At 44.6% G+C, this 24,755-nt stretch overlaps 6 protein-coding genes across 10 annotated transcripts; 2 read left to right on the top strand and 4 right to left on the bottom strand.

The window, feature by feature from the left end:
- Nucleotides 1-696: 696 nt before the first annotated feature.
- Nucleotides 697-3,209, bottom strand: LOC128271557 (inorganic pyrophosphatase). Of its 5 annotated transcripts, none has more exons than XR_008269224.1 (5): nt 2,906-3,209; nt 1,393-2,059; nt 1,222-1,331; nt 912-1,046; nt 697-810 (listed from the first exon to the last, which is right to left on the bottom strand). XR_008269224.1 is itself a non-coding variant. In XM_053009136.1 (5 exons), the coding sequence occupies exons 1-4, from the start codon at nt 3,189-3,191 to the stop codon at nt 1,000-1,002; spliced, it is 1,110 nt and encodes a 369-aa protein (XP_052865096.1). In that variant the 5' UTR covers nt 3,192-3,209; the 3' UTR covers nt 697-810; nt 984-999. The 5 variants fall into 5 exon arrangements, 3 of the variants coding, with proteins under 3 accessions (XP_052865096.1, XP_052865097.1, XP_052865095.1); XM_053009136.1 differs by having other exon boundaries at nt 984-1,046; XR_008269225.1 differs by having other exon boundaries at nt 700-810; nt 908-1,046.
- A 331-nt stretch (nt 3,210-3,540) lies between these two features.
- On the bottom strand, nt 3,541-5,974 carry LOC128274204 (DEAD-box helicase Dbp80). The gene is made up of 7 exons (XM_053012315.1): nt 5,911-5,974; nt 5,683-5,825; nt 5,468-5,622; nt 4,537-5,395; nt 4,315-4,477; nt 4,119-4,232; nt 3,541-4,042 (listed from the first exon to the last, which is right to left on the bottom strand). Exons 2-7 carry the CDS (start codon nt 5,785-5,787, stop codon nt 3,903-3,905), a joined length of 1,536 nt encoding a protein of 511 aa, XP_052868275.1. The 5' UTR covers nt 5,788-5,825; nt 5,911-5,974; the 3' UTR covers nt 3,541-3,902.
- A 401-nt stretch (nt 5,975-6,375) lies between these two features.
- LOC128274206 (uncharacterized) lies at nt 6,376-8,585 on the top strand. The gene is made up of 5 exons (XM_053012316.1): nt 6,376-7,419; nt 7,483-7,618; nt 7,688-7,832; nt 7,904-8,096; nt 8,163-8,585. Exons 1-5 carry the CDS (start codon nt 6,703-6,705, stop codon nt 8,523-8,525), a joined length of 1,554 nt encoding a protein of 517 aa, XP_052868276.1. The 5' UTR covers nt 6,376-6,702; the 3' UTR covers nt 8,526-8,585.
- Nucleotides 8,586-9,279: 694 nt separating this feature from the next.
- LOC128274207 (TM2 domain-containing protein CG11103) lies at nt 9,280-10,395 on the top strand. Its single transcript, XM_053012317.1, has one exon. The coding sequence runs from the start codon at nt 9,489-9,491 to the stop codon at nt 10,038-10,040; it is 552 nt and encodes a 183-aa protein (XP_052868277.1). The 5' UTR covers nt 9,280-9,488; the 3' UTR covers nt 10,041-10,395.
- A 521-nt stretch (nt 10,396-10,916) lies between these two features.
- On the bottom strand, nt 10,917-13,987 carry LOC128270336 (uncharacterized; the record flags this gene model as incomplete). The annotated part of the gene is made up of 3 exons (XM_053007734.1): nt 10,917-12,214; nt 12,292-12,412; nt 12,473-13,987. Coding segments are annotated over 3 exons (2,934 nt in total), but the record flags the coding sequence as incomplete, so codon positions are not given.
- A 1,055-nt stretch (nt 13,988-15,042) lies between these two features.
- On the bottom strand, nt 15,043-15,961 carry LOC128273357 (mediator of RNA polymerase II transcription subunit 7). The gene has a single exon (XM_053011299.1). It carries the CDS (start codon nt 15,821-15,823, stop codon nt 15,167-15,169), a length of 657 nt encoding a protein of 218 aa, XP_052867259.1. The 5' UTR covers nt 15,824-15,961; the 3' UTR covers nt 15,043-15,166.
- Between the last annotated feature and the right edge of the window lie 8,794 nt (nt 15,962-24,755).

The raw sequence follows: 24,755 nt of genomic DNA on the forward strand, positions 1-24,755 counted from the left end.
AGGACGAACCAAAGAGAGCGAGCGTTGCCAATATGTGTGACCATTATTTTTCCAAAATATTGAATGTCACTTTCATTACTAAAGTGTTTCGTTTCGAGAAAATTAAACGGCACAGTGTGCACCCATGCCGGGTAATGTCGCACAAAGTGCTTTCGCTTTTGGCCTCGTTAACAGGGCAACGCTTCTAGCTGGCCAATGCTCCTAGGTAAATGGTTATCCTTGCCCATCCTTGACGAGTAGTTGTTTTTCTGTCTTTGATTGTTAATATATCTGAATGAACCTAGGCTGCGATTTTAGATTGGTAACATGAGTAACTGTATCAACGTGTTAACGCATTGAGTTGAAGCATAGATCTGCGAAACATACAGCATGGATTATTGTCCAAATCGAAGATGCTCAACACACGACTTCGTCCCAGAATTCTAGACTGCGATAGTTGTACTAAATTCAATCCAAACTGACCTTTAATAAAATTTCTTTCTAATAAAATTCCAACTTCCTTTCTTATCAATTAAAAATATACATTATCTTCGCTTCAATGACCAACAAGTAATTCCTACACACTTTATTAAATGCTGATTTATCGTGCTTCACTCTACAATCACTCGTTTCTTGCGTTTCTTTTACACGGGCACGTGAAAGCGTTGCATTAATCAATAAATAATCATCGACCATCGGATTTGCGGAAAGTAGTGTTGGTGCGTTTCCAAACTTGCGTTCCTGTAGATCCTGATCCTTTCATTGCGGGGTTTCGTTTGATTTTGATTCCATTTGCACTCTACTTCAGCGTAATGTAATGCCATTTGTCCACTGTAGGAAAGTATAGAGATAAGTTTTATAGGACAATCACACACAAAAGCTATAGGAGGTTGGGTAAAGCTTAAAAACTGAAAAACGTGAGCACAACCTACAAGAAAGAATCCTTTTTTGCCCGACACTTTGAATGTATTACTAAGCGCTAGATTCTATTTGTATTTGGCTACCTCTACTTGTGCTGCTTTACAGCTTTGAGTAACTGTTCTCCATGCGGAAGTGCCATTTGTCTACTGTAGAAGCGTAAATAAGAAAATAAAGGAGGAAAGAAAAACAAGTAAATAAACAACAAGCAGCAATGGGAGCAAGATTAAAATAGATCAAACTACTGTATTAGTACCTTATCTAAAACCATGCAGAAGAACAATCACAAAGTTATAGAAACGTTATTGGGCGTAGTCAACTTACCAGTCTCACTAAGAGGCTCAGAATTACCGCCGTCCGCACTCTTTGCAAACACTTCATTGGCAGTGTCATTGGCCACCAGGTACGGTGAACCATCGACAGTTGTATTTAGGCTACAAAAGAAAGGATAGTATCGGGAGACTTTCTTAATCAAACCAGCACAACTAAGCATACCAAGAAATTCCATTGTTTTCAACGTCCTTGTTGACCAACTGCTGCCAGAAGCGGTGGGTCTCCTCTACGGTTTTCGTGGCAAAAGCGGCATCCTTGGCCTCACCGTTGAACGCAAATTGGTTCTCCGGTTTGCCATCGGGAATCTTGTAGATCTTGAACCACTCGACCGTCGCCTTCAGCAATCCCGGAAACACTGTCTCCACGTCATTAATATCGTTCACCTGACTGGCCACAGGATCGCTCACGTTGATCGTAATGACTTTCCAATCTGTTTCTCCCTCGTCGATGAGTGCGACCGTACCGAGAATTTTCACCTGCAAAACGTCGCCACGGCGTGCTACCCGTGAGCCGATTTCTAGCACATCGATTGGATCGTTGTCTCCTTTGCAGTCGGTGTTCGGGTCTAGATGTTCCGGATTTTCCCAAGTTTGAGGGAATGCTCCGTAGTTCCAGATGTAGCCATGGTGCGGGAAGCAGTTCGCAACGTACCGCAATTTGCCCTTCTTCACGTCTTGCTTGATCGGATTCAAGCCCTCATTGAGACTGATCTCCATCTTGGCATTCGTCCAACGAGGCACCTCCACGACCATGTTGTACACAGTTTTTGCATCGTTGGCGTAGAGTGGAATGTCGTGTAGTGGCGAAATGGCCTGACCATTTTCATTCTCTACAATGGAAGATAAAAGTGCAATTCAATTTCGGCAGCAACGGTCAGAGAAGTCCAAACTGTCTCCTTTGCGTGTCTACTTCAAGCATCACATCAATCATTATCTGACACCGAACAAGCAGATCTTTATCAAAACTTGGAATGCAAACGCTCGCCTTCCTGTTATCATCGTCGCATGATAAATTCGAATTCTAATCATCACCCCAGATATCACATTTCTCGACCGGTCGTTCTCAACCGGCGCTTCTTCCAGTGACGAAACTAATCCCATTCCAGTTTGCACTATACTTCGCTCTAGAATCTAAACAACCGAGCCTATTGACCCTTGCCGCACCATCCCTCACCATAAAACCCTCTTCGTTATCAGATGATAACGGAAAGCGTTTTATAAAACATTCGGACGGTCAACACTTCCGTGAATGGGCTAAGAGTCAAGTTCGCGGGCACATTTCGAGGCCAGGCAAGGAACACCGCGGCAGTAGATGGAGTGTTTATAATGCACTGCAAATACATGGCGTGTGGTTCGTCCGTAGATCATCCGTCCGCGCTAGACCGATAAATCGATTTCTAGGCGAAAGACGTCAGTTGAAACCCTGAAAACGGCACCAACTTGAGTGCAAAACTTTCAGTTGGTGCTTAATAGGTTTCTGTCTGATCTAAAAATTATAAATAATTAATGCTAATCATTCAATCATTCTAGGTTCACTCATTTATAGGTTATGCAATTCCTTTGGGGCGCTAGAAAGGAATTCGTTGTGAGGTACGAGCAAAGGCCCTAATTTAAAAGATGTTGCACAATCGATTGCTTTCTGCCATCAGTATTCCCGTTGAACAGTTAATACTTACTGAAGTACACCCGGTAATCGGTGGAATTCGGAGCACCCCGCTCAGTGATCTGGTATTTGCTGGCCGTCATTGCCGAAACGTTGCCGCTCGAAAGACGATGAAGTGACCAAACTGTAGATTCGGCAGACGATTGCAAGCACAAACGGGAACGCTGTGAATTGCTGTTGCTTTTGTTTTCACCGATGGAATGGAATTTGCGGGATGTTAGAAAACGAAGAGCACAACGTGTTGACGTTGCCGAGGTACACCAAAGTTTGTGCAAATGCCGCGCTGCCGAAGATGACATGTCCTTCGCTCTCGCTTCCTCGCGGCGCTACGCGCTTCACTCGTACTGGCGAACGCGCCGCGAAAGTTGAACCCTTTTGCGAAAACCGTTCTTACCCTGGTTGATTTTATAGCAACTTTGCTGCTGTCTTGTCTTCGCAGAATCAAACAAAACTGTCATCGAAGGATTGTCGGATTGTGATAAGAAAAGATATTCGTATTCTAATTTAGACACTTTATATTGCCAACATCTACTTTTTTGGTATTGGGTGTTTCGAAAAGTTAGTTTTACATAAGTATGTTAATTTCTTTACTAACTCTCTCTCTGCGGTGTATATGCGATATCTGCATTAACCTTGAAACCTTCATTCGTAATACTCTATCAATGAGAATCAGCATCAAAATTCAATTTTTCAGCATTATTTGAAAACGAAAATCGAATAAGCCTGCACAGAAAAAGATACGAATTTATGAGTAAAATTTGATTTTATTCAATATCAGAGTCGTAGCAGTCCCATCATAGTTCTATCCATCGCTGCCTGTTATAATTGTTATGATACGTTTTACTGTTGTTCAAATGGTTTATCTAAATTCTAGTAGTGCGTTTCATGTAATTTTTGTATGATAACAAGCAGTCCCAGTTCTGAATCGGGTAATAAATTGTTCGAAAGAGAAAGATGTTGAAGTAAAACAAGGTAAATATAAATGTCAGGCTACCGAGAAGCCCATTGGTCTAGGACCCAATTTTTTCGATTTCGTCCGAATTTTCGGCATCCAGTAGATGAATCTTCTTCTGAAAGTGTTGTTCGATAGTTTTGCAAATCTTCATATTATGCTCGCCTTCGACAAGATTGATGGCGATTCCATGTTTGCCTGCGGATGAAAAAATGGGTGAGCGTCACATGCCGTGCAATATTTTTACATCCTTTGGTATCAACGGAATGCATACCAAAGCGACCAGTTCGACCAATACGGTGTAGGTAAGTTTCACAGTCGGCTCGCCCGAGTTGATCCATTGGCAAATCGAAGTTTACTACGATCGTAACCTGAGCCACGTCAATACCTAAGCAAAGAAAAAAAAATAAACGAACGGCATGATAAAAACTGTTTCAAAAGAACACTAGCCGTAGAAGTCGTGGTACTACCCCGGGACAAGACATTCGTAGTGATGAGCACTTTTTCTAGCCCCGCACGGAAACGATCCAGTACGGCCAGTCGCTGTTCCACAGTAAGTTCGCCGGACAGCACAGCCACTGGGTGACCATCTCTGGACATTTGCCCTGCCAACCAACCAGCGGTTTTACGAGTCTGAAAGATTGTAACGTATTCAGGAGGGTCACGTTGCATGCATACCACGAAGTACTTACGTGACAGAAGATGATGGCTTGGCCAACCGTTATCACACCATAAATGTTGGAAATGGCTTGATACTTTTCGTTCTGATCTTTACACCTTACGTAGTATTGCTTAATGTTATCAAGCGATTCCTGTTCTCGTGCCAAGCGGATAATGATCGGATTCGGCACGATGTATTCCGCAAACTCCATCACCTCCTTTTCATACGTCGCCGAGAAGAACATCATCTGGCAGCTGGAAGGAAGCTGCTTGTGAATGCGGATGCACTGATCCTGGTGCCCTTGTGTCGCAATCATAACATCTGCCTCGTCCAACACGAAAACGGATATTTTGCGCAGATCGAACGCCCGGAACTTGATGCCCCAGTCCATCAGCTTGCCGGGTGTGCCGATAATGATGTGGTCGGTAAGCCTCTCCCCTCTGGCCAAATCTTCGCCGCGGACTGCAAAGCGCAGCCGAATGTCGCGGTAATACTTGGACATCTTTGCTGCCACTTCGCCCGTCTGAATGGCTAGTTCATAGGTTGGTGAGAGACAAATCACCTGCGGGTAGTTCTTACGCGGATCAACGCGACTGATCATCGCTAACACGAAGGCGGCCGTCTTGCCCGTCCCAGACTGGCTCTGTGCAATCATGTTCTGCGGTGGGTCGGCTAACAGAGTGGGTAGAGCCGTTTCCTGAATCTTAGATGGTGCATTGAAGCCCATCGCGTAAACACCCTGCAGCAGCTCGGGCTTCAGATGCAAGGCTTCGAACGACTTGACGGAATGTAATGGAGAAGACGGATCTTTGCGCGATACTTCCAGATCAAACTTGGAGTCTACCAGGCCCTTACGAATAATCTTCATCAACAAACTGGCATCCGCAGGACTAGCGCAAGAGGGAAGGAGGCAATGAAATATAATAGAAACATTTCCCACAGACAACCGTTTAGCGACTCACTTCACGGTTTCAATCTCGTCGCTGCCTCCGGTTCCAGCACCAGGCGCCCCTCCCGACACCGATGCGCCATTTTCTGCACCCGCTTCAGGATGTACGTGCGTCGCAGTCGCGGTACCGTTTGCTGTGTCTTTTTTATCTAGCTTCAGTTCATCAACCTGCCAGCGAAACGAATCTTTACTTTACGCTCCTACCTGTGGCAACACGCCGATGCTTACCAACGTTGATATATCCTGATCCGCTGCCTTCTTCACCCAATTCTCGGCCGCAGCTGCCGCAGTAGCAGCGGTAGCACTGCTGCTTTCTTTACTCGATTCAGCCATGGTGAAGATTTGTTGTGGACTTTAGTCCGTCAGTAAGCCTGGAGGGTTCGGAAGTCCGGTAGGTTAAGTTTGTTACAGATCTGCCAAGCGTCGAATAGACAAAAAACAGAAGGTACTTTTTACCTAAATAATTTCGTAGATAGCAAAGAAAGCCGAGCCAAGCAACGCACGAGGAACTTGAACGAACACGAATTGGCGGCGTGAAGAAGAACGCGTCGTTCGGCGATTGAAAGGCGTTTGACGTTTCATGTGCCAAGTTTGTTTAAACCCGCTTGAGTTCGGTGATTGAAACAGGCGAGGCCTTTTCGAATAAAATACATGGTATTAGTGTAAATCAAGCATTTTTGTGTTGAAATTAACCAATTTCGAGCCAAAGGATACTTGAATAAGCGATAGAATGAATCGTAATTCTTTGAATTCAACGCTTATCCGGTTCCGTAAGGTTGAAATGTAGTCCTTCTCAACCGACAGGTCTCAGAAGTGCTATAAAAACGTTCCGCTGTTTTGTTTACCATTTTTTTATGCGTTTTGCGTTATTTTTCTATAGCATCAGAAGTGCATTTTCTTACTGCCCAACAAATGAACATAAAAATAGCATACTTCTATTGTTTTTGAAAATTCTTTCGATACCGTGCTGTTTTCCTGTTTGTATTGTTCATCGGTAGTGGAACCCTTCGAAGGTTTACAGGCTTCGTAGACTTTGCAAATCCACGGTTTTTGTCCTGATGTGTGGTAGAAGAAGACAAATCCGAAATCTTAAAAGTTCTTTCAAGAGACTTTAACGTTTGCATGCCCTTGGCAAACAAAATCCAATAACAAAACAGCAAACAAGGGTTCAGTGGAACTGGAAAAACAGCAAGAAAACAGTGTCTTCATAAACTCTTCAACGCACTTCAACACCCACCGACCCGATCAATGAACATCAAAATATATCTTTCCTCTAAGTTAATCGAGAAATGCGCGTTTTGTGATCTGTATGGTTTAGTCGAAGACCTGCGCGACGAAATACGGTTTACCGTGCTGGACAATGTGCCCCTTCCGGCTTACTCCGAACCGATTGGAAAAATCTGTAGTGTCAGCGACTACACACAGTTTCGAGCTTCGCAGAATGATAGAACACTGCGAGAGCAGCTGGCCAGGGAAGACAATTTCCTTCGACTGGTCATATCCAAAAGTGGGCGAATTAAGCATATAATGGCCAAGGTTAAGGGCGTGACGATCGAGTCACTAAACAAGCTGCTCATTATCTACGACGATCGGGGGTTCGATAATCTGGCCGAGAACGATCTCAACGCCGCCGACTGCGATAACGACATTCTGCACTTGGCCCGCCTCATTAAAGCAACCAAAGTGGAACCGGTGAGCGTTGGAGAGAAGCTTCAAACGATAGGGGAACATGCCGCCATACGGTGGACGACCGGCTTCCTTCGTCCCTTCGGCAGAGCCTTAGGCTTTATGTTTCGGAAAACGGCCCTTTACTACCATCTTAACGAATGGAGCGAATGTATCCAGCACAAAGGGGCTAACGCTGTTAAGTGGACACTCCTGATGGACATCAGTCTCGGTCTTGCTGTCTTGAGCCTTATTCTTTGCTTCGGGAACCCCGGCACTAGATTTATGGAATTCGCTGAGGTAAGATTGGGCTAAATCTATGCGCTGCTGCGGTGCTTGCATGATCACACTGAATTGTTGCAGGTGATCGTGGACAACTTGTTGCGGTTGCTTCAAACACTGCGAGGCAATCCGATCGGATTGAAGCTAAATGGTTCGCTTAATGAATTTTTCTTCAGCTGCTTCAGCTATCAAGTCGATCTGTGGTGGATGTTTCTAAGTAAGTATTCGACAAGAAGAGATCTTTTTGGGTCTTTTGCAAACCAATAGTTTTATTTTACAATTCCAGTAATACTTTCACCAGCGATTCAGTTCCTGTTTGTACCGCTATCGTTGCTGGGGCTTTTCGGGCTGTCGTTCCAGGCGGCCATGCTATCCGATCTGATAGTTTTGATCAGTTTACATGCGCACTGCTTTTATATCTACGTAGCTGTGTACGTATCATTTGGATGATCTGATTTGGAGATGTCTCATGATAAACTCCATTTTCACATAAACTTTACAGACTCTATCGCATCGAAGTAGGAGGAATCGGATCGCTCTGTCGTACGGTTTTGGGAAAGAAGCGAAACGTGCTGAGGGATCGTGTTGAAGTCCACGATTATATGAATCGGCAACTTTTTCTTGCCACGCTGTCGTTCACCGTTCTGCTCTTCTTGCTGCCAACCATTTTGTTTTATTACACCGTATTTGCCTCGGTAAGCCATGCCTGTAAAACTTGGATTATTTTTCCTTAAACCTGCTCTTACTATCGTCCTTAATAGCTCCGCTTTGCGATCTACTGCGTATCATATGGTTTAATGACGCTGCGCCGCACGATTTTACGCTTTCCGTTCGACGCAATGATCCGGTGGCTTCACGGAAAGTATACCAATCTGGATAGTTTGGAGATATACAACATTGGGGCCATATCAAATGAAAACGTGACGATAACGTACGTGGCACCGCGTCCGGCCACGTTCTGGTTTCGGGACACGGGCAGCGATTTTCCGCGTTGGGTTCCCAGACATCGAGCCACGATTACGATTGGTCAGTTTTTTTTTAGCCTTATCAAGGGAGAACTAGTGGCATTCATACAGCCCGATGAATGGGCCGATCGGCGACAAAGATCCGACGAGATGCTATAATTAACGGATTTGTTATTGAAGCCAAATAAACTGCGATAAATTAGATTCCAACAACTTGTTTCCGCCAAAATCTCCGCCAAGTTATAAAAATTGTTCCAAGGTCGTTGTATGTATAAAAGAAAATATATGTGAAAATCTTACCTCGGAGTTTGTTGAGTTGTTGTTGCCGATGATGCCAACGGATATTCATTATTCGAAGTGATCTTTTGCAAAAAAAATGCTGAGCACAGAAGGTGACTGCTCAGAAATACAGTCAAAAAGACCCGTTGAAATCGCGTGAATTAAGGAATGTGGTACAGGACGAATTCGAACATATTCATATACTCATTTTTTGGGTATTAAATAGGAAAGTTCAAATATTTGGGTGGTAAAACCAATGTGGCAAATGCGCTTTGATTACAGTATAATTTGCAGTACAAAACGTTTTGCTCCTTTTGTAAGATCTTGCATCATGCTTGCACACAACTGTCATTTTGTGTATTGTTGTGGAGTCCGCTTGATAACACAGGTTACGAATGGGTTTTGCTAGAACTTGTTCTTTATTTCTATTCACCAGAAATATCTTAAGAGGGAGATCTGCAAATTATGTATCCTTTCTACAACTCGTGATCGCGAACTGGCGTTTTACTGTGCGCGATCGTGCTCCCTTCTCTATCTTTCTATTCTGTTTTCCTCTATTTCTCCTAGATGGCGCTTACTCGATTCTTAGCTGTCACCGATGGTGAAGTACCAATCGTTATCGGTAGGCAGGCAGTAAAAGGCAGGTTCGATTCAGAATTAAAGCCTTTTGTTTACGTGTTTACGTAGAAGCTCACAAAAGACAAGTCGAAATACGAATTTATTTCGACGCCGGTGTATAATTGGTATATTCATATCGTATTATTCGAAGAGATGAGAAAATAAGCATAGCTATACATCAGCTAACCCGTCTGATATGTGATTGGATCTCTCCGTGTGTTGGCAATGCTCGTTTTATTGCTCTTTTCGACGGTTTTCGTCGAAACGGCACAGATCACGAAGGACAAGGAAGTGGCCGGGTTCAATCAAACGAGTCTCAATTTCAATCCGCTCACTGCGCTAGTGAAATGTTCTTTTCTGCCCCTGGAGTTCATGGACTGCGATGATCCGGTCAATCTGAAAGGCAACCGCACCGCACGCGAGGAACTCGGATATGGATGCGTCAAGTTCGGCGGTGTCTATTACGATGAGGTGGAAATGACGAAGGTGAAATGCATGGTGTTTGAGGACATTACCTGTTTCGGCCCCCGCGAATTCATGCGAGATGGCTTCCCGTGCGTCAAGTACACCGACCACTACTTTGTCACGACGCTACTGTACAGCATACTGCTCGGTTTTCTCGGGATGGACCGCTTCTGCCTCGGCCAGACGGGAACTGCCGTCGGGAAGCTGCTCACGCTCGGTGGTATAGGAATCTGGTGGATTGTCGATATAGTGCTGCTGATTACCAACAATCTACTGCCGGAGGATGGCAGCAACTGGAATACGAAAGTATAGCCGATCGGTGCGGTTTCCCCTTTGTGACCAGGAGAGGATTCAGTCATCACGAAGAAACACTTCCATGGCTCGCCCCGATTGGAGGCAAACGAAACGAACAGTTTGTTAATACAAAAATAGTATATTCTGTTTATATTCTTTAGAAGAAAGTCTCTTGAAACGAAAGGAAAAAATAAATAATTGTCTCTAACTGATCTTCGATACCCTATCTAATCTAGCTGCGGTCAGAATGATCTAAAACAAAAACAATAAAAAATGTAAATTAAAACGGAAGCCTACAGCAGTTGAACTGAAAAGATCGCTAGAATGTAAGCAAGGATGGTTGCGCGATATTTGAAATAAACAAATGCCAAATAATGTCTAAAACCACTCGCTTCACGGCGCATTGCACACGTTACGCTTGTCCCTTGCAACAGTCCGGCAGCATTTGAGAAATACTTGAAGCAATGCATTAGCTTAATTCATAGTCAACTTATTTCAAGCTCCTTAAAGTTAAATTATCAGACACTGGGGCAGTGAATTAGTGGGTCAAGATGATGAAACAGAGCGTGGGTGAGATTATATGGTAATTTTGAATGAAGTTTTGTACTTTCGCGAGAAAGATTCATTTGGGTAGTGAAATGTGTGGAAATGGCGTGACAAGATGAGATCCACAATCTCAACTGAGAGACATTGTCCTTTCTAGCCGTGATGTTGTGTTACTTGGCGCACGCCTATGTCTGTGCATGTGGCAGTATACGGCAAGCGATCCTCGCCCATGCTGTAATCGAGGTCGCAATCAGGTACGTGTTGTTTGCAGGCCGACCGGAAAAGAGGGGCTCAACTTCCGGAACGGATTGCCCGAACAGAACTAAGCTGTCCACCACCGAACCATGGTTACCAGCGGCCAATCGTCGACTGGTAACCAGAGTCCAACGAGTGGACGCTTTTGCCGCACGACGTATCGAGGTCGCTAGCAGACATTAGTTTTGTCCGGTTGGTGTGCACGTCAATCATGAGGATATCCTCTTCAGGTGGTAACGCCGTCGGGATGATCGCTGTAGATGTAATAACTTCACTTGGCGGCTGCCGATGGGAAGACGACGGACCGGCGCCGTCGTTTTCAGCTAACCCGTAGGCGTAGTTCCGCATGCCGCGTCGGAACTCCATTCGCTTACGTTCTGCTTCCGCACAATGCACGTCATCCATCTGTGCCAACCGCACGAGAAAATCGCTTGAATCGTGACTTAGGCGAACGGACGGATCTGCTCTTAGTACCGTTTCAGCTGGACGATCCTCCTCAATCGCTTCGGAAAAGTTCTTCCGTTTGCGGTTCTGTTTTCTAACGTGTTCACTGGGGGAGGCACTAGTGTCGCTGTTGCCGGGCAACGTTTCTCCTAGATGCTCATGATGCCGTTGCCGGCTTAGCAACCGCAGTTCAATTTCTTCTGCTTTTGACACCCGCGTCCGATCCGAATTGTGTTTATAGATTCTAATGTTTTGAGTGTTTGCAAGCATAAGAGTGGACAGGAAATATCGCGCTGTGCTGTGGGCCGGTTTGTTATTAAGAACCTGGCCCAATGTAATGGCACCAGAAGTTGCGCTAGCATCGGCATCAAACGTCCCGATGATTTCAGTGCCGTATTCGTGGATGTCGAAGTGATTGCGCTTCTCTGACTCCATCAGCACCGGTTTCAACTTCCGGTGCCATTCGTTCACCTTCACCATACACGCTTTGGCCTCGTCCATGTTTCGTTGCATACGATTTAATACGCCACCCGTGGTGAGAGCAGTGGACAGCGACTGTGTGGTGCTCAAGTCTTCGCCTGAACATTCGACGCCGTCTTCAGCTTCGGTGATCGTTTCAAATGCAGCCGGTTCTGCTTCTCGTTGTGATCGGTCGACTGTGTCGGAAATACCAGAGTCACAGGACATCAAGCGATTTGGGGATGAGCTGTTGACCGCCTTTTTGGGGCTCGTGCGCTTCGGACTTTCGAGCAGTTTCAATGTATCCGGGGGGCATTGTGCGAACCACTGCGAAACTGAGCAACGCGCAGCATCGACCTCTGTGTCATCGAAACCGAGAAAATCGCTTCCGTTCGACGACTGAGAGATCCGTCGCTCTCCTCCCATTTTCTTTGCTCGCATTTTTTGAACCTCTCCCATCACTGGTACATCCTCGAAGCCACAAAAATCTATCAAAAAGAAAATGTTAGTGTTCGGAAGTAGCACGTAAAATTGTCAGCAACACTTTTTAGGAGCTAATGCTCACCCTCTAACTCCGGTGTTGATGGTCGTTCGGTCCAGGGCGATTCTTGTGCTGCATCGGGGTGCAAGCTGTACACATTCAGCTTACAAACATCCTTCGTCCTATCGCCGGCGCGTTTTCGTACCTGGAACCAAAGCATAGCATTTTAACATTTTGAGGTACCCGTGACAATGGTTATACTTACATCGTTCTTCATTTGACGATATTCGTCGGGAAGTGAAAACAAGGCCCGTTTGTTGACGCGTGCCTCCGGAAGACCGAACAGGTTGAGGCTCAAGAGAACGGGTCGTAGGGTCGTTGAACGCTCAAGTACTATGCCACCACCCAACATTAGTGGCACAGCAATCGGAGACTGCAGCTGCGATCGGGGTGGAGAATCACGATCTGCTCCGATACCCTCGTCCACACTGAGCCGAGAGAGTTGTGCTGTTTTACCGCTTTCGTCCAAGGTCTGTTCATCACCAAACGACTCCTGGGCGGTACTGATCCCTTTCTCTAATGCTTGGAGTTCTGAGTCAAAAGGATTATCACCGGAGCTTCCAACGGTGGAATCTAGGATATTGGTTGATTCCAAAATGGGGAAAAAGGTCGACGTGTCATTCGTGTCATTCAAAATCGATGCACCTAGTCCAGACTCTGATGAAATCCGCAAGTGTTCTGGTGGTTCTGGCGAGCAAAGGGCCGAATCCTGCGACCCTCCTTCGTACGATGCCAGCTTGTGCTGTCGCTCCTTATCTTCCGGTTCCATCAGAAAGAGAATGGGATCGGCGCGATAATTACTGATGCGGGCCTCCAGTAGCGCCTTATCGAAATCGGTCGTATCGGGCATGTTGATACGGTAATGGTTCCGCAGGTACTCGGGTGGTATGTAGATTTTGCACTCGCGCGGCATTAACGGCAGCGGGCTCGCCGGTGCCGGCTGTCCCAAGCCCAGGCATCGCTCGCGTTCTGATTCGTGCTGTTCGTGGAGAAAGTCTATCACGTCGCACCGCTGAAAAAATCGCTTGAGATCATGCTCCGCAACGAGCGAACCGGTTCTGCCATCGATGAAATTTTGATAGATCTGATAGTCATGACGGGTGCCAATCGTTTCACTCGATTCTAGGTCCAAAATCTGGCTTCGTCGGGCTGTCCCGTGGCTTGACATGATCGGCGCTATGCACGCAGCGTCCCTCAGTCTATTCAAAATTGCCTGCCTTCGTTGGCTGGGCGGATTGGTGCGAAACTCGTTGCACAGATCCTGCATCTGGTGCACCGTGGAGCGACGGTCCACCTCAACAGCCTGTGGTGCCTGTATGAGAGCTTCTAGCTGTAGGAGCTTGCGGTCGTTGCAAGTAAACTCGAGTTCACTGAAACAATCGGACAGTGTGGCCGGATTGAAGCGTCCTACACGCTTGCGCCCTCCTTTCGCTGGTGTCGTGGATCCGCCCGGTTCTGTATTTCCTTCGCCTCGGGCCGCTTTTTCTTTTGTCTCGCGTGCTTTTTGATCGTTGTAAATGTGCATGACAATGTCGTTCAGGTATTCTATTTTACGACTGTAGATCTCTGCAGCATACGTTAAGAGCAGGGCCGCTTCGGGAAAGTTGGGGGTTGGGCGAAGCATCATGTATTGCGTCAACCAGTGCTGCAAGTCAAAGTCCCAGCAAAGTTCCGGTTTGCCAATAATCTGCATCAGCATGGCCGTTATCTCTTCCGGTTTTCTGGTCTCTTCCGTGGGCCGTGTTTGGACGCCATTTCTGCTGCTACCATGCTGAACGTCGTGCTTTTTCAAGCGCTTCTTTGACGGCACCAAGTCGAAGGACGCCTGCAACTCGTCCGTAGGATTGCAATTGGTAGATTCTCGTAGTCGCCGAAGCTGGTGTATGTTTAGATTTCTGCGGAAAACGAGGCCTCATCTAGTTTGCTAGTTTCGAGGGAATCGGTTCAGAGCCAGCTTCGCGCCCCTCCCCACACTCCGGAGCTTTGTGTAAGAATACAAACCGTTTCATGTTGTTTCTCGTGCTGTACCGATTCACGCACTTTCTTCGCTTGATTTTGCACACGAATTTGAATAATATTTTTAAGTGGAAACATTGAAACCGGGCACAATTCACAACAACAACAAATGAACACAAGATATGTCCGCCATTTTCTTTTTGACTTTTTAACTCGATCTCGTGAAGAATTTTTCTCAGCGTTGCGTGCGACTTGACACTGGAACGATGTGAAGCAGCCCTGCCAAATGTATCGTGCGGATGCGACGGTGCCTGCACTATGGGAGAACGGAGGTCATAAAGTAGCTTTAAAAAGTAAAGTTTTTGTTGTATTTTCCTAAATTAGATAAGTTATCTATGACCAATCCTATCTATGAATTTTTAGCCTTCTGCCACAGTCGAAAGAGTGATAAAAATCACTTGTTTGTATGATTTTAAATAATCTTTTTTTTAGCAGCGATAAATCATCAATATCTAATAATAATATTAGGTTGTTTATCATCAGTGTATTACACATAAAATAAATAAAAATTAATAAAAAACATGCAAAGAACATAAAAACGTTGAAAGAAGTCCGTAGATTCTTCCTAAAACCAAATATGTCCGCCTATTCCATACAAATTCCCCACTGTGGAATGGTCCATTCAATGGTTTTGTATACTGGAGGTACGAAAATAACACAATTTGTTGTTATAGGTTGAATTTAAACGGACGCACAATGAACATAAAACAAGCCCATCGGTTCGGTTCCTTAATAATTTACTATATTTTGCTTCATTACAATACCTCCCGATAATGTTTTCCGTTGACGAATGCTTCCTAAAGGATTATGATTACAAAACATACAAGAAATGAAATAGTGTGGCATGGGATGAGTGGTTTTGGCGCGTCCCACGTCAGGGCGCTCACATCCGGTCGACTATCTCGCACATTAACCGATCCAGCGGATGGCAATCTCCCCGACCACCGATCAAATCTCCGGATTCCCCAATGTCCATCGGTTCCAGCCCGCTCGCCAATCGGTCTGACTCCGTCAGATCGGGCAACGATGCAAACGCGTTCTTCACCATCTCCCGCACCTTCTCCAGGTGGTTCTGGAAGCGCTGGGCCGTCTCTATTCGCTGCCGCTTCTGCAGTTCCATCATGACGCGCAGTGTTTCCCGTGCTTGGTGTGGCCGAAATTCGTTCAGCAAATGGTGAATGTGGACGAACAACAGGCTCAGATCTTCGATCTTTTCTGCCCTCCGCGGGCTGTCCGGGTAGTGCACCAGAAGGTCAATCAGATCGAGAAAGTTAACTAGCAACGAGTGGTTCAGCTTCTTCAGCTCCTTCCGGCGATCGAAGTGCTGCGGGTAGAGTCGCTTGAAGCCTTGGCTTTCGAGCGGCCGGATGATGTTGTCGTCGTTACTGAACGGACTTCCGAACATGGTGTACGCATCCTGAATCGGGGCCGGCGGCTTCGGTGCACGGTTTTTGCGAATGTTTTCTTCCGTGTACAGGTTGTACAGGTGCGCCGGTGGCAGAGGCAACGAGCTCACCTGAATTGCCTCCGCGTTGGCCATCGTGGCTGGTGGCGCGTAGTGGCGAATGCAACGCAAGTAGCTGCGGTTAAAACTGTGAAAGAACACGGCGATAATAGATAAATTTTAGCGCAGGCACACAACTTTGTGCCCAGTGTATATTTTCCAAGCGAACAACCAGTCCGATTTTCACGAATTTCCAATGTTTTTCTTGATGGACGCCGTCGTTTGACAGCTGCGTGACAGTATTTTGTTGGCAGTGTTGCCAACCATACTATTTCACAGTAAATTAAATTTGAATGTGAAACGTTCAAATCAGACCCAAATTTAAAATTCTGTTTGAAGTTACGGTTTGAGTTTTCTATGAAAACATAAACTCAGTTTTGTATGAAAATATAAACTCTGTGTTACTTCATTGAAAAAACGAAACAATTTCTCCTTATACACCTAGTTGTTCCTGACTGTCTCTGTAACGTTCGGCAGAACGTTCAGTGGATGCGAATGCCAGATAATCAATCCTCATCGTTCGATCACCATGTGCCTCATTAGTATGTACTGCGATATTCCCGGTGTAAAGCAACGAGGATTCACTATGCATTACCAACATCGATTCACTTTTCATCACTGATAAAATCAATGAGTCAGCAACGCATCATTAGGTTAATTGGTTCGCTCATCAATTAAAAGTCAAAGAACACACAAAACAAACAAAGCATCACACATTGCTTTAGCGACCGCGTTTGCCACGTTCGCTAATCTTCAGCAGGAGCCGTAATAGCATAGAAGAAACACCAAACCAGGAAGCCAGTTAAACATTGATCCGTGGGCCAGCGGCATAATGGATGCCAGCGATCCATCAACGGTGTGAATCTGCTGCACCTGCCAGATGAGCACGACCTACGCTTTAAGGGCAATGTTGCTACGGCCCCGCTATCACCCTTAGTTAAAGTATGATGCCTAGCCCGTTGGCACTATCGCTATGCGCTCCCTTTTTCCTCTCGTACTTCATTCATGAAAGTACCATTGCACATGTTCTGAGCCCAGTAAAGGCACCGAACAAAAAAGGCGCATGATCGGTCTGGAGCGAGCCGAACGTCTACCGAACAAGCACGTGCCGTGCTATGGTTGCCGGAAGTGACCCGTGGCCCATTGGCCTCAGTACATCGATAGCAGTTGCCGACGGTAGTCCTCTTCCGTTACGGGGCGCAGTTGAAAGCGTTTGCGTAGGCCGTGAAGTTCGCGCTGGCGATTCGTGTTCTAAACGCCTAATTCTCAGTTTGACATGTGATAAAAAAAAACGCGAGTGGAGCCCGCAGATGCCCAAAGCTCAACCGAAAACGTATTTTTTGTGTGCCCTCGTGAGAAGCTAATTATCGGCCCTTTTTGCTGGGAGTGTTTTATGGCTTGAGTTGAATTCAACTTGAAGTGGGAAGCTGAAACCACCACCATTAATCAATTCGTTTTGCGTCGCTGCTGAACGCTATTTACCAAGTTGGATCCAGTGCCATCAAGTGGCGCAGTGGGATTAACAGCGCAAAGGGTGGAAAAACGAAAAGATTGGAAGCATAAATAAATCAGGAAATTTATAAAACTTGTGAATTAGAGCCTGGGACGGTTGCAGAGCTACCTTCCCGTAGACGCTGAGTAAAAATACCGCCAGAAAAATGATGCCATCGACGTCGAAATAAATCACAATCACGGAGTTTTGGCATTGTTTGCCATGGCCCCAGCATCGGTAGCTAGTTGTTCCGCTTAACCCCAGCACGCCATTAACACACAATCAAGTCGGGGGACGGTTGAACGCAAGTGCTTTGATGGAGGGAAAAGATGAGCGAACTAAATCATCAACCGAAGTCCTCCATGACAGTGATCAAAGGAGTGCGTTTGACGAGGACAAATCTAATATCACGGGAAGCTATCGCGATGGAAATCGTTCATACGACGAAACAATGAGTAATGGGAGACCTTTTCACAGGAATGTTGAATTTATTTGTCAACCGTGCACACACTCTTCACTTAGTGCCCTTGTCTCTGTCAAAAGTGGGAGCTCCCACCGAACGCAGCATACCTCGGAGGAGACGCTTCACAGACCGCAGGAGTGAAATTACAGGCCTTCGTTCACGTACAAATCACGGGATCCCTTTGCATATGTGATCCTCATTTAGTTTGGGGTCGTAAAAACGTAGTTACACATGAATTTTGAGGGGTTGCGTATGCCCCTGAAACGAACGACACCGTTCCGTGAGTTTGTACGTGATACGAATATCGCACGCGGGGAAAGCGAAGGATATGAAAAATATCAACTTTAGCAGAGGCACATGGAACCGGAAACATAGGCGGTACCAACACAATTGAAGATGTTCCAAATGAGGGGACAAGTTTTTCTGCTGCATCGTAAGCGGTTTATTTCTACGATGTTTAACCTTTGTGGTGTATAGTGTACAGTCCGTACGTGTGTGTGTGTGTGTTTCCTGCGTGTGGGTTCAGTGTTCATAAAAATTTAATTAGCTCAGTTGGGCTTTTGAAAAGTGTGCAAGTGCTGAACGGATAAAATTAAGAATAAAGGACCAACCCGAATGGCCAGAGCGGTCAAATTGGAGGGATTACATGTCGGTTGTCGTAGCATACTAGTGCTTCGTTTTACGAACGCGTTTAGTACTCAACGGGATTAGTCAGTTGGGGAACAGTGTAATTTTAGAGCAGAGCCTGTTTCCATGGTTCGCATTGCTATCCCAAAGTCATGGAGTACGTTGCAGGAATTATAAGTGTTTGGCCTGGAAAACAAGGATGTTGGCGCAGATGTTAGCATAAAAAGGTTCTCTGAGTGATTGTGAAAGCCAACTGCACACGCTTGTGGTGGAAAATATTCATTATATTCGACAAACAACCGCAATAATAGAAGAAGGTGCATGTAGCTGGATGCACAGTTATTTTCAGCGTCCTAATTATGGGTGAAAATGGCGTTTCCTCAAAGCAAAAACTGTGCCAAACGGTTCCAAGTTGCGTAAACGCGGATGAAACGGTTCTAAGAGTTTGCAAAGTTTGCTAGAGATTTACATTTCATGCAAATCTTTGAACTCAATGTTTCAAGTTGACTGCCAGACCACAAGTAATACGTGTATGATGTAAGCTGGCAAAACCATTCAATTTGAGTCAGGTAGTTATAATTCTTAGTTCAACGTTTTGCGTTAATGTGGGTAAATATAATGCCACAAAAAGTTGCAACAGTACACCACTATTAAAAGCAAAACTTCAAGTAAAAAATTAGACTCTAGGTTTCACGATACGCGTTAGTTAGATCGTTGAAAATGTGCCCCATAAAATGTAATGGAAACATGAAAGATAAAGCCACGTTTTATCATTTTGCCGCAAAAACACCTCATAGGTAACGCTAATAAAAGTCCGAGGAGATTTAAGAATTTCAATCTTTTACTGCAGTGCTTTACATTTCAACTTTCGCCTCTGCTCGGTAATGAGCAATTGAGAAGCGAAAAGTACCTGTAAATTGTTCGCTCTCCTACTAAATGTTGGAATTTAGCGGTGGTTTGTGATGTATAAATTAAACTTTAACGAACACTCGCACGAGCAATTAATTTCAACACGGTGAAGGTGCCAACAGAAGCGGTGATCTGTTTGCCTTGAGAACTTTTGCGTAGTATTTCTTCATCTACACGGAAAGGTTCGGATGGTGAGATTTCATGAAAACTTTGCTCGTGATTTGTCTTTCACTTGAAGGACGAAAACTCCCTTGTCTTCTGACTGAACGAGTCGAATTTCGGCAAATGTTTTTCTTAAGATTTAGCTACGTGGACCAGAGGACGGAAGAATGTGTTCAAATTTATGGCACCCTCTAAATGCCAGCAGAAACGTCGTATTAAATCAAGAGACATGATATAAATTACTCAACAAATCATTGGTCAAATGGAGGCGCATGGTGGGCATCACGCAATGAGCAATCATCGTTACGCAGCTCATACTGCAGAAAGCCTTCTCGCTTATTCTCAATCGTAAAATGTTTCAAGACGTACATTGGAAACATATGAAGGGTGACATAATTAATAATATTGTTGGTCTTACATTTTACGCTTATGCATTCTATGTATGCAGTCATGTTCCGGTGAGATTTTGCTCGGCGCGCCCAACCTCGTTTATAATCATTTTATCTGTCGTCGTAACGGTGACAAGTTGTTGTGTTGCAAAAGAATCTACATAACATACTTCTCGTGGAATCACGCTGTCTACCGGCAGTACAGAGGCCGACTGAATGACAAACGGTAACATCTGGCCGCCTTTCGGTGGACTTTCATGGGAATTTTTGAAGTCAAATCTCAGCTTATGGTTGGGAAGCCAGTTGCAAGGGATTTTCAGTTTTCAACGGATTTATAACCATTGGTCAGTGGACAAATTGCGTTCATGTTCATGGGGGATTGAAGTACCAACGGCGAAGCTTTCATTTGGGTGGGCCTCGTCATTTTTACGGTTTGGTTCGTTCATCCTTTGGAGAGGTTAGAGAGAAAAAACAAAAGCTCCATCGAAACATGGTTTTTGACGAACGTCTTTTCTGTTGTAGGACTGAACGAGGAACGCATACAATCACACATAAGCTAGTGGATCCGTTCTTATGGTCTTCTTGAAATCCATTCCAACGTTGACGGTATTCGCTTTCTTGGTACGAAAAAATCTCATTGCACATTTTATGACCAACGGTCACATGTCGAGGCATGCGTGCTTGCGTGATCAAGTCACCGGAATGTGTTCATAAACATGCATAATCTTTGCGTTGGCCGGCGGAAGAGTGCGACCATAGGCTTGTTGCCATTGAGCGAAGCTTCGATGCCACTAACGATGATATAAATCTTTTCCATTTCTTTGATGTTCAGTGAATGGTAAGACGCAATAAGAAACGAAATGATTCTTCCGGTCTGTTGGCATTGTGCGCAAAATTGAAGCCTAATTCTTCCGTTTTCCGTTGCGAATGAAAACGTCTGTCTAGATGGTGATGATTTGTGTTGGACGACGGTTGCCATAACAGTTATGCCGGTCGTTGGGTATCTAGCTTTCTTCACCATAAGTGTGAAACGAACAGTACGGTCATAAAACCACCACCACCATGAAAGAATCAAGAATGTTCGATGTTTGCGGGTGCGGCTTTTGAAGGTGTCGATCGAATGTGTTGCGATTCAATAGGTTCGTTTTATGATGGATATTTCGAACGCAGATTTACGGTAACTTCTGCCAATCGTGCTGTGGAAACTCCGTAGGAATGAGACTTCAGTAACGCACAATGCTGGAACAAACGGGGCAAACGAAGGTGTGCATTTTTTTTAATTCTTTAAATTGAAAGCGTTTGAGTAAGACAGTATTTAAAATATTTTTACATAGATTGTCTAAAACATATTTTATAAGAAGTAATGTAACCTGCCATAATTGTATTAACTACCAACAATAAAAAACAATTCTGTGCCCTTTAAGTTAATAAAAAACCATAATTTTACGAAACCTGCAGCGATTTGTTTATCTTTATTTCCACAGCTACTCGGGTCATGAAAACCCCGCTCACGGGGTCGACGTAGCCACATGAGCTAAATTATATTTTCATAACCTTTTCAACCGCTGCAGAACCTACTCTACGGAGTTTTGATGCGAGCTGTAATGTTGGTCGCCCGCCTATTTTCGTATTGCAGCGGTTAAGGACACGCTTCAATGAAGTTTTTTAAATGCGTTTCTTATCGGATGGCGACAGATGCGTACAAGCCATTAAAATGGTAACGACTGTAAGCGTGCTTAATGGTTTGCATTGGTCATGTTTGGGCAATCAGCCATCTTCCTCGTTTTAAGATGTTGTGAACATTGTGACCGCGGGCGACGTAATCGAAAATATGTCAGCCGATTGAAAAATATATGTTGGAAAAACGATAAAAGAATGATGCTGATTTATCAAGTTAAAAACTCTTAACGTAACAACAAATACTTTGAATGAGCAGAAGGGCCGCAAAATGTGACGCAGTATCCCATAGATTGCGTGTTAAAATTTCGTTTGTGTTCGTTGTTTAGCCGCTGCTTTAAAGTTTAAAGCTGTAAAGTGGTTAACATCAATCAATACCGACAACATCAATACGCCGGTCCTCGATGGCAACGAAACAAATATCAATGGTATTATAACCATTAGTAAAACCAACATGGGAATGTGTTGTTCTACAAAAACTATTAATAGATATCTCAATCAAAACGGGTTGGTCGTTGCTAAGTCGAATGGAGCTTAGTGCGTGTTACATTGTCTTTAATGCATTAACATCTAATTTTATCATGTATGACGTAACCAAAGAAAATTACTGCTAATGAGCCAACTAACGAGTTTTTGACATTCGTGTTTATCTGGGCTTTAAGCATAGTAGCACCTAAACCGGTATGCTACCAATGTTTATAACCATTGAGGTATTTGTTACTAATTAGTCACTTGCCAAGCAAAATTAGTCAAGCCAGATATTATTAAAATCGAATTTTGTTAGGATAAGTCGAAGACAAGACCCAACTAACTTTATCCCATTTCCAAAAAACCAGGCCAAAGAAAAGTTTATCAACAACTTAAATCATATCATTGTTTGATGTTGAGTACCATTGCATCGCGATTTTATTGACTCGTGTCATAAGCTGTAGGCAAATAGGTCAAACGCTGCATTGTCGCCACATAAATTGGCCTACGTAAAGCCAACCATTAGCATGTGGAATTGCTTTTCCATACGTAGCGAAGAAGCAATAAATCGAAGACCTATCGTCGTACGCCAACGCCAACAAGTAGGTGCTAGAGCACGGAAAGAGCTTCGGAAAGCTTTTAGGAATAAGAAGCAAGTGAATGATGGTTTGTTTCTTTCGGTGGATTACTAACCTCTGGTACTTATTCAGGCCGCATAAATCGCCACAGACAGTCACGACAAGCGTGAATCACGAAATTATATCGCGCATTGTAGCATTCGGCCGACGGAAGTGGCCCGTACGCAACGAGCAAAGCTTGAAACACCATTAAGTTGTTTGTTTCGCAATGTTTTGTGCGTTGCTTCGAGAGAAACTTTTCGAGTGAAGTGTGAAATGTGCAATGGACAGACAGCAAAGCAGTTGTGTAGAGCGCGCAGAGCAGAAATAGGAAGCGAAGGTAAGGCGCCTGACTTGCAAAGAAGCAACTTGAAGAGTTCATAACACTGTGTTCACTTTTACGTGCTTCGGGCATCGCTGATTACGGCAGGAATTAATTAATATTTTCGTGAAGACACTTTAGAAAAGTTGTGGCATGAAAGCGTTTCCCTGGCGTTTGTTCTTGAGCTACGCTTTGTATTCGGATTCCTTGCACTGGCAACTCCTTCTGGCAAAAGCTCTTAAGCAGATATAGTTTGTGCATCTATTTAATGCGTTGACAGCATTTGAACTGATTGGCTTTGAATTGACTTGATTGAAATGTCTTTCGTAAAACTGTTCGATACAGTTAGAACAAACACTTTTTTCAAATTACCAAAATATCGGAGAGTGCCAGCAAAAGCTAGGTAAGAGTAGCTACTAAAGCATAGCTTTCGTTCGAATGTAACCTTGATTAAAAATTCATAACTATCAGGCCCTAACTTTTTATACTAGAAAATCGCCTTAACAAATGATTCAAACTTCAATAGGAAAACATGCTCCGCAAGAATGAATCTTACTTTTGTTACTTTTAATATGCTTCTCCCACTCGTTTCTATATCCGTTATAACGTGACCAAGATGGTTTTTGTATACGCTTTGCTAACATGTCATGAAGTTTAACGTTTCTCAACGATCGTTCGGAACTTTCCAAAGATCAAACGGTTCGTTTGCGTCACCGAGCTCTAGTTATCGAATAAACGCACGTCATCAAAAAGACGCACTCTGTGATGCAAGGCATTTATTTGTTTCATATCCTTTGGTGGTTGGTGTGTTTTTGTTTGAGCACCAGCGTTCTCAGAAATAGAACGCTGCGATGAGGTAACATTCTGTATCTTTGGCGTGGTTTAGGCTGTGGCATAATCCTTCCCTATCACCAAACTCCTGTGCGAGCTAGAGAAGGCGCAATGTTAGGGCTTAGGAGTTTCAAATGAGATGGTGAATATGAAAGTTGGTCCCAATTAGACGGGCATCAAGTTTCTTCTGAACTATGGCGGTGAAAAGTAACCATACGCCCATGCATAACATATGTTTACTACGGGCCGCTTAGAAACATGATACTTTAACGAGGCTGCCTGGAATGGTAGAAAGCGTTATATTTCAAGAATCTATATATATAAAAGAGTACCGCGTTATTGTTATTCCCTTTATAACTCAAGAACGGCTGAACCGATTTGGCTGAAAATTGGTGTGGAGGTAGCTTAGATCCAAGGGCCCCAGATAGGATACTTTTTATAATCCGATCGCGTCACAATGAAGCCACAATACGCACAATGTGTTTTTTTTCAACTACTCTAACGGGACAGACAGAGCGAGCAACAGAAAACAATTGTTGGCTTCTCTTTCTCACTAATGCAGCGTTCACTAGCTCACTAATGACGTATTTAATCGAGATGTTTGGCGCATGTTGCGAGATGTTTCGGAGGGGCAATGATTTTACTGTCCTGAAATTTCCGCCACACACTGCCAGCAATTCCAAGATCAGCTGACGAAATGAAGTGCTTCTCTTCTTATTGGACAACGACCGCTGAACGGTTTTAGCCTGCACCAACCAGCGACAATGTTAATCTCTGATACTCTTTCTAAACGTTCGTTTGTACGGGCCGGGTTGTTAGTCCCGCGCCAACCCCCCTGGAACGCCGGAATCGGGAATCGAACCCATGGCCAGCTGCGATACAGGGACGAGCGTTATCGACTGCTCCTATCACCGGGGGCCCATTGCCTCTGGGGCGATACAGAGTTCGCCGGGCCTGCTAGTAAAATACAAGATTCGGCACGAAAGGTTTTCAGAGCCACTCCTCTCCAAT

The sequence above is a fragment of the Anopheles cruzii genome, chromosome 3, assembly GCF_943734635.1.
Source record: "Anopheles cruzii chromosome 3, idAnoCruzAS_RS32_06, whole genome shotgun sequence".
Lineage (NCBI taxonomy): Eukaryota > Metazoa > Arthropoda > Insecta > Diptera > Culicidae > Anopheles > Anopheles cruzii.